The sequence below is a fragment of the Mya arenaria genome, chromosome 3, assembly GCF_026914265.1.
Source record: "Mya arenaria isolate MELC-2E11 chromosome 3, ASM2691426v1".
NCBI lineage: Eukaryota > Metazoa > Mollusca > Bivalvia > Myida > Myidae > Mya > Mya arenaria.
In genome coordinates this window covers 18,997,718-19,014,145 of record NC_069124.1, presented here as the reverse complement: position 1 = coordinate 19,014,145, position 16,428 = coordinate 18,997,718, and the positions used below count along the sequence as shown (strand labels likewise).

The window sequence follows — 16,428 nt, the reverse complement described above, 5'->3', positions numbered from 1 at the left end:
TGTTCGTAGACTAAAATGTTGCAATTACCGGCATTTGTCAATCCATTCATTTCTGTCCTTCACATTAGTCGGAAACCTGTAGAGACTACAAACCTGTCCGCCCCCAGTGCGATGCTTACACTCAAAAACATAACAACACACCATTTCCATGCGGTGATGTACCCGGAAGTCCAAAAGTTGCCCAAACTGAAAGTGAAAGTTAAACGACAATGACAATGGCAATCGGAACTCCTCGGCTAGTATCAAGATATGTCGGGTGCGGGGTGATACAGGAATCCAGTGGATTTCACGTGAAATCCACTCAAAACGTGAAATCCACTCAGAACTCAGTTATTTTAATTAATAATTTAATTTTTTATATACATATTAGAAAGTGCCTCAAGAAGGGTTTATGTTTCAAATTTTATTGAAATTGGTCAAAAAATAAAGAAGTTAGAGCAATTTTTCATTTTTTTTCCAAAAATAGATCGGAAATCGAGGTGAAATCCAGATTCCGATAAGTGAAATCCACTCATAACTCATTAATTTTAATAAATAATTTTCTGCTTTTGTATATTTATTAGAAAGTGCCTCATAAAGGGTTTATATTTCAAATTTTATTGAAATTGGTCAAAAAATGAAGAAGTTAGAGCAATTTTTCGAAAATAGATCGGAAATCGAGGTGAAATCCAGTTTTCGAGAAGTGAAATCCACTCTTAACTCAGTTTTATTAATTAGTATTTTTTATTCTTTGTATACATTTTGGAAAGTGCCTAATGAAGGGTTTATATTTCAAATTTTATTGAAATATATCAAGAAATGAAGTTAGAGCAATTTTTCGGAAATCGAAGTGAAATCCACATTTTGACAAGTGAAATCCACTTTTACAGACGTGAAATCCACTCATACGAGGTATGTTCGGAAAGTTCCCGGACTGAACGCATTCCTTTTGAAAGGCTCATTGTATTATAATGAAACTTATTACGGATTTACTACATCTTTTATTCCATATCACTCTAAAATTTCGATTCCATACATATAACAGTAAAAAAGTTACAATAAATTTAAAACATGTACCAACGATATGGCGGAGCAACCCGACGTTAAAATTTATAACGTCAACGTCAATTCAGTTTACTATTTCTCGAAATAGCGGCCATGTGCTTGCACGCAACGTTCATGTCTCCTGACCCACGATGTGTAAACAGTTTGAAACCATTGTTTATCAAATGAAGACATGATTGTCTGCACGTGACAACGTAGGCTCTCGAGATCGTCGAATCGGATTCCGCGTAGCTGGGCTTTGACGGCCGGGAAAAGCGCAAAATCAAGTGGCGCAAGGTCTGGGCTGTAGGGGGCGTGCTCCAACCTGCCGATCCCGAGAACATCCAGCTCCAACTCTGTGTACCGTGCCCTGTGCGCTGGGGCATTGTCCTGGTGTAAGAGAACAATTTCTATGTTCTTTTCCATGCCGGGCCTCTTCTTGCGCAGTGCTTGGACCATATTCCGCCTCACGACCTGTTCAATAAATAACACAAAATTAAATAATAAGTTGACTATTTGAAAAATAATACATTGTGAGGTTACACCGTTTCACTGCTGTTATGATTGAATTTATGCATCAGTTCTCTATATTTGATTCATAGCATGATTATATAAATGTGTAATTTCGTTTATAAATATGTTTATAAAAATGTTTACCTTTGAATAATACGCTGCATTTACGGTAACGCCCGCCGGGACAGCATGTGTCAAGATTACACCGTTGTTGTCCATAAATACGATGAACATGAATTTTGTTCCTTTCGATTTCGTCACCCGGACCTTCTTTGGTGGTGGTGAAGACGATGTTTTGCTACTACTTTGCTGTTTAGTCTCTGGGTCGAACAGATGAAACCACGTTTCATCAGTTGTGATTATTCTTTGAAGGAATCTGTCCCCTTCACGTCGATAGGACCTCAAAAAGTTCCATGATTTATTCACCCTATCCTTCATCTGATTGTCATCCAACAGCCTTGGTATCCAACGTGCGCACACCTTTGTCATCTTAAACTCTTCAGTAATTAACTTATACGCTGTTGCTACCCCAATGTCACAATCCTCGGCCACTTCCCGTGTAGACACTCGTCGGTCCCTTTCAATCATCGACTTTACCATTTCGCGCTTTTTCGCCACAAGTGCCGGCCTCCCACATCTCTCGTCGTCGGATGTTGACTCGCGCCCCTCCTTAAAGCGTCTGTGCCACTCAAAAACAGCTGTGCGACTCAAAGTTTGGTCTCCAAACGACTTCTTCAACTGTATCATTGTTTTCGACGGTGAAACATCTAAACTCTGGAGAAACTGTATCACGACACGCTGTTTTTCAATAATTTCGCGTTGCATGTTTGCTTTGAGCACCTGTTTTGGAGTTTGTTTTGCGAGGCGGTGTCTGCTTAAATGACGTCATGCGTATTTTACTAATGACGTCATGTTGTGGTTCGACGTCAAGATGACGTTTCCCGCGTTTTTTAACGTTACAAAATGCGTTTAATGTGAACATTATAGGAAAACATATGGCTTGCTCCACAACAGCAAATATTATGTTGCTATGGATACAATATTTTTAGAATGTATTGACTTAGGCGAATGTCCGCTTATTATCAAAATGAATATATATGTGTCTCAACTTGGCCGAAGTTTCAAAGCTCTACGTTGAAAAATAACAAAGTTATTAGTAAAGTCCGGGAACTTTCCGAACATACCACGTAACTCATTTTTTTTGAAAAAAATAATTGTTGAACAAATAATTGAAAAGGCATTATCATCGGTTTATATTTAAAATTTAAATGGAATTGGTCAAAAAATGAAGAAGTTAGATAAATATATTGAAAATAGATCTGAAAGCGAAGTGAAATCCACATTTTGACAAGTGAAATCCAGTATTTGGGAAAAAAAGTGTAAAGAAATAGATTCAATCAAGTATCTTAATATTAATACAGTAGTTGCTTGTGTCCGATGATTATATTTTAATGTTTTTATGTTTTATTTACTTACATTAGTATCATTTAATCCGTTTTAGTCGAGATCTCTTATATAACATTAGATCTAATATCTGAATCAGTTGAGATGCAATATACTGGTGTGTTTTTTACTGTAAGTAACCACTATCCAATATATTAGTTATATAATATCGTTTAATAATTACTCTTGTCTTTGATCTATATCTATCAAAGACGAGGATCACGACTCTCACGTGCCGTTACTTTCGCATTTAGCGGTTAAGGTGATACATCACATATCCGAGAAAGTTGACATAACATACTCGGCGGTAAAATTAAAGAAGTTTAGTACAATGGCAGTAATTATTTTATGCCGAAAAAGAATTTGAGAAGATATGGTACGTATAAAATGTATCAGAAATGGCAATTGTCATTGCTATGTTTTTATGCTATGAACATGTAGTGTTGGATATACGTATTATTTGATATTTAAACGGATAATTAATTGTTTCTGTGTATTTTGTTTTATTATATTTGGATATTTAAAAGGATAATTAATTGTTTCTGTATATTTCTGCTGTATTTGTTCATAAAATGGGAACTTTTCCGTGTAGTGTATGCCTTGAGGCATGTGCACTTGACTCAATTTATTGTGATAATTGTAAGTTGTGGTGCCATCGTACATGTTGTCAAATGGGCAAGCTTGAGCTTAAGTCTTGGGACCAACGTCATCTCAAGTTTGCGTGTATAAAGTGTGCTTGTGTCGGGGATGAGTACAACTACACAGCAGCACTGAATCGGTAAGTGTAATATATACTTGGCATATTTTATAATATGCTTATTATTGAAAACGGAGACGTTTTATATGAGTTAATGCAATATTTATTCATTTCAAAAATATATTTCATAATAAGTTTAAAAGTACATTAACAATCATGAATAGATATTACTACATCTTTGAATGAAGCACATTTGAAAACATAAATAACAACTATATAACAACAATAAATTAATAAGTACGTGTTTTTATAAGCGCATTTGCGAACTACTACTACTATTACTACAACAATAAGCATATTTATAACTAACATCACAATAATTGCATTTAGCTCGTATTAATCTGTGAAATTACGTAATATGTTTCCTGATGGCGTGAAAGTATTTAATGTGTCCCTTGTTTTTGTAGTGCACCATGTCACTGTGATAGTCCTTATGAAATCTTATGTCCTTCATTTTAATGCATTGTACACTTTTTCGAACAAGATTATTGATGCGTTTTCTCTGTGCGTTGAAACTTTTTTTGCTTAGAAATTTGTCTTTGAAGTTTCCCCTTTCTGTTTACCTGTGTATATTTTTTCATATTTTGCTATTGTTTATTTTGTGTAATTATTTTCCTTAACTGTTGTGAACATACCTTTTCATTATCTCTCATTATTGTAAACCAAGTTAAACATATGATTTCACTTGGTGTAACTTTGTTCTGTTGTATTTGTTTGTTTCTTTTTTTTATGATCACGTATATCAACCAATGTACATGTATAAATAACCATAAATAAATGTCTGGCATAAACAAATAATTCAAAACAATTTTCGGATTATTTATTAAATTTTTAATATTTTCAAAATTCGAAAGTAAAAAAGGGCCATGATTGAGTGCGCCTCCACGTGGTATGGCCTGGATGTGTATGGATATTGTGTTTATCATGAAAAAAAATAAACAATTATGCATACACAACAAAACGCCCTCACAATATAACTTCAACTTTCTTATTTTTGGATCAATTTGAATAAAATTTGAAATATAAACCCATTATGTAGCCTTTTCAATTATTTGTTCAACAAAAAAGTAATTTGTTAACAATAAATGAGTTATGAGTGGATTTCACGTCTCAAAAGGTGGATTTCACTTGTCAAAATGTGGATTTCACTTCGATTTCCGATCTTTTTTCAAAATAGGTCTACAACTTTCTTATTTTTGGATCAATTTGGATAAAATTTGAAATATAAACCCATTATGAAGCCCTTTAAATTATTTGTTCTACAGAAAAATTAATTTGTTAAAAATAAATGAGTTGTGAGTGGATTTCACGTCTGAAAAAGTGGATTTCACTTGTCAAAATGTGGATTTCACTTCGATTTCCGAAAAATTGCTCTAACTTCTTCATTTCTTGATATATTTCAATAAAATTTGAAATATATACCCTTCATGAGGCATTTTCCAAAATGTATACAAAAAATAAAAACTACTAATTAATAAAACTGAGTTAAAAGTGGATTTCACTTCTCGAAAACTGGATTTCACCTCGATTTCCGATCTATTTTTGGGGAAAAATGAAAAATTGCTCTAACTTCTTCATTTTTTGACCAATTTCAATAAAATTTGAAATATAAACCCTTTATGAGGCACTTTCTAATAAATATACAAAAACAGAAAAATATTTATTAAAATTAATGAGTAATGAGTGGATTTCACTTATCGGAATCTGGATTTCACCTCGATTTCCGATCTATTTTTGGAAAAAAAATGAAAAATTGCTCTAACTTCTTTATTTTTTGACCAATTTCAATAAAATTTGAAATATAAACCCTTCTTGAGGCACTTTCCAAAATGTATACAAAAAATAAAAAATACTAATTAATAAAACTGAGTTAAGAGTGGATTTCACTTCTCGAAAACTGGATTTCACCTCGATTTCCGATCTATTTTTGGGAAAAAATAAAAAATTGCTCTAACTTCTTCATTTTTTGACCAATTTCAATAAAATTTGAAATATAAACCCTTTATGAGGCACTTTCTAATAAATATACAAAAACAGAAAATTATTTATTAAAATTAATGAGTTATGAGTGGATTTCACTTATCGGAATCTGGATTTCACCTCGATTTCCGATCTATTTTTGGAAAAAAATGAAAAATTGCTCTAACTTCTTTATTTTTTGACCAATTTCAATAAAATTTGAAATATAAACCCTTCTTGAGGCACTTTCTAATATGTATATAAAAAAAATAAATTATTAATTAAAATAACTGAGTTCTGAGTGGATTTCACGTTTTGAGTGGATTTCACGTGAAATCCACTGGATTCCTGTATCACCCCGCACCGAGATATGTCTATCTCGAAGCTTGCCGGAGATGGCCGAGTTGTTACGATTGACGAGGACTATCTCGAAGCTTGTCGGAGATGGCCAAGTTGTTACGATTGTGACAATGGGTATGTCATTCGGAGCTCCTCGGCCATTATTTTCAAAAACGTTGTTTCGATAAAATGGCCGAGGAGTTCCGAATGTGGGTATGTATAAAATCCGGCCCTATAAGGTCTCTACAGAGGCATAGGTAAGAAAAACACGGCCCTAGGGTCTAACTTTTTTAATTCTTAATACTTTTTTTTTAAGTTTTGGAATCATTGTAAAGAAGGAACAACCAGCATTCAGAAAATGTTTTTGGTTTTATATTCCTACCTTTATAAACTATGCAAATAATGTCTAAAAGTCATCGTTGAAATTCGCGTAATATCGCACAGAAGCGCAAGTATGAAAAAACACGGCCCTAGTGTCTACGACTGTAAATCAAAAATATCATTATTCCTGAAACTTTTATACGTTGAGTATCTATTATTGCATGATTTATCATTTAAAATAGAGATTTAAGCATAAACTGCTGCCCTATAGTTGAAAGGTCATTTTGGAAGAACTGTCATGACGGACTGTGCAATTTTTAGAGTTTGTTTTTCAAGTGGAGAGATTTTTCTTAGGAATAACTAGACCCCCCTTTTTATTGGCTTAAGGCCACACCAAATTGATATTTCGTTCCGCGGATTTACCGCTCCTATTTTTTTGAAAATGTAAAAAAAATATTTTTATTTTTTTGTGCGCCCGCACCTCCATTTTGATCGCCAAGCAGTTTTTTTTCAGGTAATTATTTATTAAAACGCTAAAAATAATCAAGTATAATTTTTCTACGCTAGGTTTCGTGTTTTTGTAAAGGGAAGTTACCGATGCGTAGTGTTTTTATACTGTACATCGATCGGTTTAGCATGGGTTTCAATAAATTCAATCAAAATGGCGGCTTCCGGTACTGTATAAACAATGTGGCTCGAAGTTTGGAAATTAAACCTTATTTTTGGCAATAAATATGTTTTGAACATGCTTTACGTCATTGTTGATCGTCTCATGCATTAAAGGATCATTATTTAAAGCAATCATTATGCAATAAAGCATGTGTATCTGAGACTGGTAGCGTAATTAGTGACTCGTTTTGAATGGAAATCGGAATGATCAACTTAGTACTATTTTATTCAAGTCATAATACAAGGGACCAAAATTTTACCTCGTTACGACGATGCTGAAAATGACAGGTCAACTTAACTGGAATATGAGTCATTGTTTGGTCCAAATTGATGTATTGCCTAGTGAATGTGGTTTTGTCTTCATATTGAAAATAGTCGAGAATGGGCCTAACATAGGTATTCGGGGTTGCGGGGCCATTTGGCAGGGATTTTATCAGCAGTGTGTCCCTGCAGGTCGGGTATTTTACCCGGGTTTTGAGAGACCGGAAGTCAAAGTCCCCGCTATTCTGGACTTGTGGGGGTTGGGGGCATATACATTTGGCTGATGCATAAAAACATCTAAATAACCAAAAAATGTACTCTGAAAAATATAATGTTCTTTTTTGTTTTAAAAAGCACATGTCATTGCATTTCCTGTGATAATAAAAAACAAAATTTAGTCTTATGTTATATGGAGTCTGATGTTTGATGATGCCTGTGTAAGTGATAATTTTTTACAAATCCAAAATCAATCCTAAGTTATGTCTAAATACAGTTGCATATTATGTTAAACTGATTCAGGTAGATTTATATAAGTCGTTTCAAACTTGTTACTAAAAGAAGGGTTATTTATTATTATGAATGATTGTCATATTAAAGTATGTTTTAATTATATAAGAAATTAGATTTATCCATATAATGTTTGTACTAAACACGGATGAATAAATAGTATGTATTCAGACATTTTCCCAATGTCCATTAGAGGTTCAGTTCAAGATGGCATTAAAATGGGTTTAAGGGCAACTATTTTGAACAATCTTTCTTATTTATATTGAATATAAGGAAAAATTTATTTTTTACTCTTCGCTCGCTTCGGTTTTTATGAAAACTGACAAAAACTTTTTTTATTTTTTTTTCGCTCGCTCGCTCCATTTTTTTTTTGGAAAAAATCCGAGGAACTAAACATTAATTTGGTGTGGCCTAAAAGGTAATTTAAAGCTTTTCCTTTAAGAATATATATGTTTATCATAGTCTGCATTCGCTCGAAATGCCTTTAAATGTTGTCTAAAAATAATCATTTCACATTGAATTATAGAGGAAATGACAATGGTGGTGTGTAACCTGTAGAGACTTTATAGGGCCGGATTTTATACTCTCCCACGACAATCATTCGGAACTCCTCGGCCATTTTTTTTCAAAAACAACCTCGGATGTATGCAGGAACATCAGTTGAATTAGTTCGTTTAATTTTGAATTATATCATTAATTAAATGTAATGTTTAAGAGTTGTATTTATTGATCTAAGTTTAAATTGATTGCCATTGAATTGTATTATTGCAAACATAATTAAGAATCCCAAGAGTTAAGTCACAAAGTTTAACTACTAAATAAAATTACTACGCGATCTACTTGCAGCGGACTTAAACGTACCACTTTTTGAGTATGTAAACCGTCCAAATACATCCGAGGTTGTTTTCGATAAAATGGCCGAGGAGCTCCGAATGCCACGACAATGTCACATAGACTGGTACCCTACGTTACTTTTTGATAAAAATCTAACACTCATCACTCAAATGAGTATAGACTGCATAGTCCACACTGATAAGTTGTTACTTTTCTTCAAATAAATTTTGTCCAACACATAGGGAGGAGAAGCAAATTATTTTTATTTATTCTATCCTTTATGTATATATATACCTTTAGGCTAGAATATATACAAATAATTTGTTTCTACTCCCTGTGGTCTAACATTAAAAAATCCACATTATTACCAATATCATCAATTATCACATGCTATTAATAATACAAATAACTACAGATAACATTTGAGAGTCCATGAAAATGTGCAAAAACATCAAACAAGTATCCATAACAATTTGCGCATAATTTTTATGCAGTTATCATATTTTTGAAACCTCGAACTAATCGAAAAAAGTGAGGGCACATATGTCAAAAATATTAAAAATGTCAAGAATAGTCATATATAATAAAAGAAAAAAGTATAATAAATCTAAAAAATGCTATGTGCCATGCAATGAATAGTTAAAAATAACACATTTTATCCAAAAAATGTATCAAGGTGACATGCAAATTTTGTCACAAAAAAGACGGTACCGACTTCTGAAGTATAATTATTCACCGCAAATTGTCATTTTGGTAAATAAAGAAATTAAATATCGATAATGTATATTCGTCGGAAATGGAGTGAATAACACCAATATACCAACATTTTATACAAATGAATACAAAAACGTTTTTTACATCAGCTCCCCTGATTGTTTACTACTTACACCGCCATTTTGATTTGGTTCCCGTATTCCTAACACTTTTCGATTGCACGACGGGCACCTGGTTTAGCTGATACCGGTCTCTTTTTGTAGAAAAGAGAATGAGGGTACCAGTCTAATGTCACAGAGGTGGGGTATAAAAGACTGGCCGGACCGGGGCAATCGGAACTCCTCGGCTAGTATCAATATCTAAATATTCATAAAACGAACATTTTTTGAGGTTACAATAAATATTTTCTCTTAAACAAGCACATTTAATTTAACACAATCCATTTCCTTGTTGTTACAATGGGCCTTCTTTACGCGGATTGAAAATGGTGTTAATCGCCGGCAGCCGCATCGCACTTTCGTATATCCTTACTACTATTTACGAGGTCTATCTCGAAGCTTGCCGGAGATGGCCGAGTTGTTACGATTGGGACCGGGGTTGTTTTCGATAAAATGGCCGAGGAGTTCCGAATGGACCGGATAATTATATACGTATTAAATATAAAATACACAAATTGCATACACGTCTTGATAACGTTTGGATATACACCTGTGAATAATATCATGATATCCTTGACTAACCATGATTCTTTTTGTACACTGAGAATCTAACTTCTTTGGGAGTTGTAATCACACAAGCGAGTTTTTTTCATCGGCAACAGGCTAGCATTTTATGTTATTGTATTGACGGATTTCTTTGCCATTGCGGTATTGTGCGATTTTCCGTATGACGTGAGGATCGTTCCGGCTTTCTAAATCAGGACAATGGTGGAGTTCAAGTTCGTCCCTGAAGTGAAAAAGTCGCTGACTTCAAATTATGATACACATCACATTTCATACTAAAAGACTAGTAAATTAAATTTCAACTAAATTGTACATCAGATTTTATCACGTTGTTATTAGTATTTATAATAGTAAAATAAAAACCACGAAAGAACCCCGCTAATAGAGAGCTTTCAACATGTCAGACACGCGTTTGTCTTATAGTGTACAGATGCAACTATGACAATAGCACGTGCCAATGTGAGTCAAAAACATTTAAACTTGACATCAACAATACAATACAATACAATACAATACGTTTATTTTGGCTTTAAACTTACAAAGTTTATAGCAGTGAAAAATAACATATGAAAAAAGGTGAACAGAACTTAACAAAGGGATGTTATGTATAAAAAAACATATGCATGAGATGTAATTACATACATGTATATTATAATGACGGTAAAGTTGGAAGGTAGTTTGTAGTTGGGGATTCGAATATTCAACTACCTACTAATTGCCAGTAGGGGATTTGAATATTAAACTACCTGCTAGTTGCCAGTTGGGGATTCGAAATATCATAGTTAGATGTTGATGTTGATATTAAGCTTTTCGACTATTTCAAGTCGCCAGTCGGATATTCAATCATTTTCAGTCGATTATTCGCGAATGTTCAACTACAAACCAGTCAGTAGTTGGGGATTCAGATTATGTCTATATATACGATTTTAAAGGTCACATATGGTAAATTTGATCACCAAGTGTTTCTTTATGCATCTACACATATGTATCTTTGCGACAAACACTGTTTTAAATAACTTTAATTCGTAAATTCGATCCCCCCCCCCCCCAGTCTCTATTGCTAGTGTATGTGCAGGTACTCTAAATTTTGTTAAAACGACTCTATATTTTAAGACAGAAACATTGTCTATATAATTTTCTAACACGAAGGTTTGTTTAAACGTACAATATATCTCTAATTTACCCGAGTTATTTATATCGGCATACCGTGATTGATAATACATATCAAACAATCGCTGTTTTATTTTCGGCATCGGTATATCTATGTCGTTTTGGTTAGTCCAAATATACTCTAAGCCATGCTCTTGTTGGATAATTTTAACTTGGTGAGCCCAGGCCCCAATATCACGAAAATACTTAAGTCAAATCTCAATCTCAACTCAATTTACTACATTACACTATGACATTATTAAAAATAACTAATGATTTACTATTTTTAAAAGCACATTCTCACATGCATTATGTTGATTAACATGCTAGCTCAATATTCTAAAGAAAAATATTTCTATAGCACAAAATGTACTTGAGTAAAATTCTAAAATAATAAATTGGACTCAAGTATATTTTTTGCTCTCCAACTTGTTTTCTATACAATATTTACCAAATTGTTTATCAACATAATGCATGAGAGAATGCGATTACAAAAATGGTAAAACATTTACAATTTTAAATCATATGATGCTGTAATTTAATAAAAAGAGTTGAGACTGAGTTTGAGATTTTACTTTTATTTAGTATTTTCGTGATGTTGGGGCCAGTTGTTGCCACCATACGTAATATTATTGTTCGAGTCACATTTTAACATTGTATAAGTTCGGCGTATCATGAAGTAAATATTCGTCTGATTTTAGTATTTAAGCCCAATATTTAAGCACTCGGAGTTTACGGATAACTATCAACGGAACTCTACCAAGTTCACCATATAATGCGGACCCAGCTTTTGATTTATAGGTAAATCAACTTTACAAAATATAGAAAATAGTATTTTTAGTGCATATGATGCATGCTGAGCAATTGATTTTTGGCTTCGGTACCATTGTCTATTCTTGTATAAATTTAAACCAAGGTATTTAGGGTTATTACGTCCTCCCCCTTGCTTATGCCAAAATTGGACTTGCGTCATATTCATACAGATACAGATATTTCTCATATTAGGAGAGTTTCGACAGCCAATGAAAATGTCCCATTTCTCAAAACGGAGGAAACTCATATTGGCCGAGTTTGGTTGATATTGGCCGAGTTTGATCAATATTGGCTGAGTTTGGACTATATTGTCTTCAACTGTCCTGTTATTGGTACTACGATTGTCACCGTATCGCGTCAAATACGTCGTCATGAGTTGATTAAAAATGAGGTATATTAAGGTGTAAACAAGCGAGAAATCTAAAGGCCTATAAATTGTTGTTGAAACTGACGTGTTTCATTGTCGATGTCGTCAGTGCCGACTCCTTGCTATCTACATATTCGCGTCTGTTCAAAAATCAAAGCACTGAAAGGATCGGGGAATAGTATAGTGGCTGTCGAGACTGATTTTAATGACGTAAAGCCGGTGATTGCGAGATGCGTGTGATGAGCACTAACAATGTGTGCTAGAACACTTCTCAACCAATCATAAAGCATTGTTGGAAAGATCGTTCTTTTTTCTACAGAACAAATACTTTTCGTTTTATTTGCATTAAACATCTGATACGAAGGCAGTACATATAACATAATTATATTCTGTCCGTCCGTTGGTAGATAGGCTGTACGGGTATTCATCGGGTTTAAATCAATAAATGGTGCACACTTTTTATCAACGCTAGTGAATTGATTTATATATATATGATATATTTAGTAATATTCAGTCGTTCAAACTATGGTTGTTATCAATGAACCTTACAGATAAATAATACATATTTGTTGAATTGAGGTGTAAGATCGAAATGTATTTCACCAAGTGATAACAAAAGATGAAATGTACTTTTCTGTGATCACGAGTGTAATTATTGTTGATCTTACACCGAATATGGTGGTTAGTATCAAAGAGAGTTGGGCCAAAGATACATACGTTGCCTTTCTGTCGGATTCCAAACTTGGTGATGGGGTCATTCAGACCTACCCAGAGGAATTAATTGAAAACAACAACTGGTCTTAAATGCACCCCATCCACCTTTCAAATTCAACAAAACAGGTGAGCTTGAAAATTGTTTGGGAGGTGGAGCATCCCCTTAATCCGACGAGCCCGTTTCAATAAGATATCTTAAGCCGTATAGTACTTAAGAATGCCCAGGAGACACCCGTAAAGATACGAGCAAAATCTATTCGATAAATGTCCTTACGATATTTTTGTTTACGCAAAAAACGAAATAACGCCTGGAAATCTTCAGCCTTACGAGCTTTATTGACAGGTGTTGAAAGCAACATCATTTATGGTGAATTCTGTTGTTATTTTTCAGTTACTGAACGAAATCGGATTTTCTGCTCAATCATGGTAATTGTGGGTATTAATTTCGTACTTGATTTAATGAGTGAGGTGTAAATACACTTGTTATTATCTATAACAAAGCAATAATAATTAAAAAACAATAATTCTCCGTTTAATAATTTTAATATTACTGCATCTTTGTAAAGTTGGAGACATTTGTTTGAAAGAGATCAAGTATAAGTCGAAGTAAGTATATGAAAATTGGTCTGAAAAATAAAAATAATGTTTAATGACACCTTCGACCTTTCCAAAGAAGACTCGGAACATTTTCCTAGATCTTTTCATTGACAGTGTAGTTTATATATATATTCTATAAGAATACGATTACTATCATTCAGAAACAAAATTTATATTTTTATTATTTTCATCATCAGACAACTATAAAGATAATTTAAACAGCCACAGTTTAAAACGTCTTCCGGTCAGCGACGGGAGACAACTCTGACTGATTTATTGTATAAATTCCAATTGACGATTAAGAAAATATTTCCTTTAAAATGTTTATTTTTTATTTTTGTGTTTTGGTTATATGAATGATTTCTGGTCATAATTGCTTGGAAACCTTGTGTATTTTGGTAGTTTTTATCTGTCTTTTAGATAATGATTCAGAACAAAGAATTCGATCTCAAAATTTGAATTTTTAAATGCCTACAATATCATTATTTTTCAATATTAAAGTAACGACCTAGACCATGGATTGTTTTCAGTGTAAAAACAATCAGGTAACGACGTCAGACCATAAAGTGTTTCAAGTGTAAGGATTATTAAGAAACGACGCAAGACCTCAAATTGTTTCACGTGTAATATTGTTCAAGTAACGACGCTAGACCGTGGGTTGTTTCAAGTGTAATAAAGATCAAGTAACGACATCAGACCATACATTGTTTCACGTGTAATAATAATCAAGTAACGACGCTAGACCATAGATTGTTTCAAATGTAATAATGATCAAGTAACGACGCTAGACCGTGGATTGTTTCAAGCGTAATAATGATCAAGTAACGACACTATACCATACATTGTTTCAGGTGTAATTATGATCCAAGTAACTACACTAGACCATAGATTGTTTCAAGTGTAATAATGATCAAGTAACGACGCTAGACCATAGATTGTTTCAAGCGTAATGATGATCAAGTAACGACGCTAGACCGCATATTGTTTCAAGCGTAATAATGATCAAGTAACGACGCTAGACCATATATTGTTTCAAGCGTAATAATGATCAAGTAACGACACTATACCATACATTGTTTCAGGTGTAATAATGATCAAGTACCGACGCTAGACCATAGATTGTTTCAAGCGTAGTAATGATCAAGTAACAACGCTAGACCATAGATTGTTTCAAGGGTAAAAATGATCAAGTAACGACACTATACCATACATTGTTTCAAGTGTAATAATGATCAAGTAACGACGCTGGACCATAGATTGATTCAAGTGTAATAATGATCAAGTAACGACACTATACCATACATTGTTTCAAGTGTAATAATGATCAAGTAACGACGCTAGACCATAGATTGTTTCAAGTGTAATAATGATCAAATAACGACACTATACCATACATTGTTTCAAGTGTAATAATGATCAAGTAACGACGCTAGACCATAGATTGTTTCAAGTGTAATAATGATCAAATAACGACACTATACCATACATTGTTTCAAGTGTAATAATGATCAAGTAACGACGCTAGACCATAGATTGTTTCAAGTGTAATACTGATCAAGTAACGACGCTAGACCATAGATTGTTTCAAGCGTAATAATGATCAAGTAACGACACTATACCATACATTGTTTCAAGCGTAATAATGATCAAGTAACGACGCTAGACCATAGATTGTTTCAAGCGTAATAATGATCAAGTAACGACACTAGACCTTAGATTGTTTCAAGCGTAATAATGATCAAGTAACGACACTAGACCATAGATTGTTTCAAGCGTAATACTGATCAAGTAACGACGCTAGACCATAGATTGTTTCAAGCGTAATAATGATCAAGTAACGACACTATACCATACATTGTTTCAAGCGTAATAATGATCAAGTAACGACACTATACCATAGATTGTTTCAAGCGTAATAATGATCAAGTAACGACACTAGACCATAGATTGTTTCAAGCGTAATAATGATCAAGTAACGACGCTAGACCATAGATTGTTTCACGTGTAATTATGATCAAGTAACGACGCTAGACCATAGATTGTTTCAAGTGTAATAATGATCAAGTAACGACGCTAGACCATAGATTGTTTCAAGTGTAATAATGATCAAGTTACGACGCTAGACCATAGATTGTTTCAAGTGTAATAATGATCAAGTAACGACGCTAGACCATAGATTGTTTCAAGTGTAATAATGATCAAGTAACTCGCTAGACCATAGATTGTTTCAAGTGTAATAATGATCAAGTAACGACGCTAGACCATAGATTGTTTCAAGCGTAATAATGATCAAGTAACGACGCTAGACCATATATTGTTTCAAGCGTAATAATGATCAAGTAACGACACTAGACCATAGATTGTTTCAAGCGTAATAATGATCAAGTAACGACACTAGACCATATATTGTTTCAGGCGTAATAATGATCAAGTAACGACACTATACCATACATTGTTTCAGGCGTAATAATGATCAAGTAACGACACTATACCATACATTGTTTCAGGCGTAATAATGATCAAGTAACGACGCTAGACCATAGATTGTTTCAAGCGTAATAATGATCAAGTAACGACGCTAGACCATAGATTGTTTCAAGCGTAATAATGATCATGTAACGACGCTAGACCATAGATTGCTTCAAGCGTAATAATGATCAAGTAACGACGCTATACCATACATTGTTTCACGTATAATAATGATCAAGTAACGACGCTAGACCATA

At 33.6% G+C, this 16,428-nt stretch overlaps 1 protein-coding gene across 2 annotated transcripts in view; it reads right to left on the bottom strand.

Moving 5' to 3' along the window:
* Positions 1–10,185, bottom strand: part of LOC128228970 (histone acetyltransferase p300-like) — a 35,416-nt gene extending 25,231 nt beyond the window's left edge. The window contains exons 1-2 of one of the 2 annotated variants that reach the window (XM_052940571.1): positions 10,081–10,185; positions 29–186 (exon numbers count right to left, since the gene is read on the bottom strand). In XM_052940571.1, coding sequence (XP_052796531.1) covers positions 29–186; positions 10,081–10,083 — 161 coding nt within the window. In that variant the 5' untranslated portion in view covers positions 10,084–10,185. Of the gene's footprint in view, positions 1–28; positions 187–10,080 lie in introns of those variants that run through there. The other variant, XM_052940572.1, reaches the window with a different exon arrangement.
* Between the last annotated feature and the right edge of the window lie 6,243 nt (positions 10,186–16,428).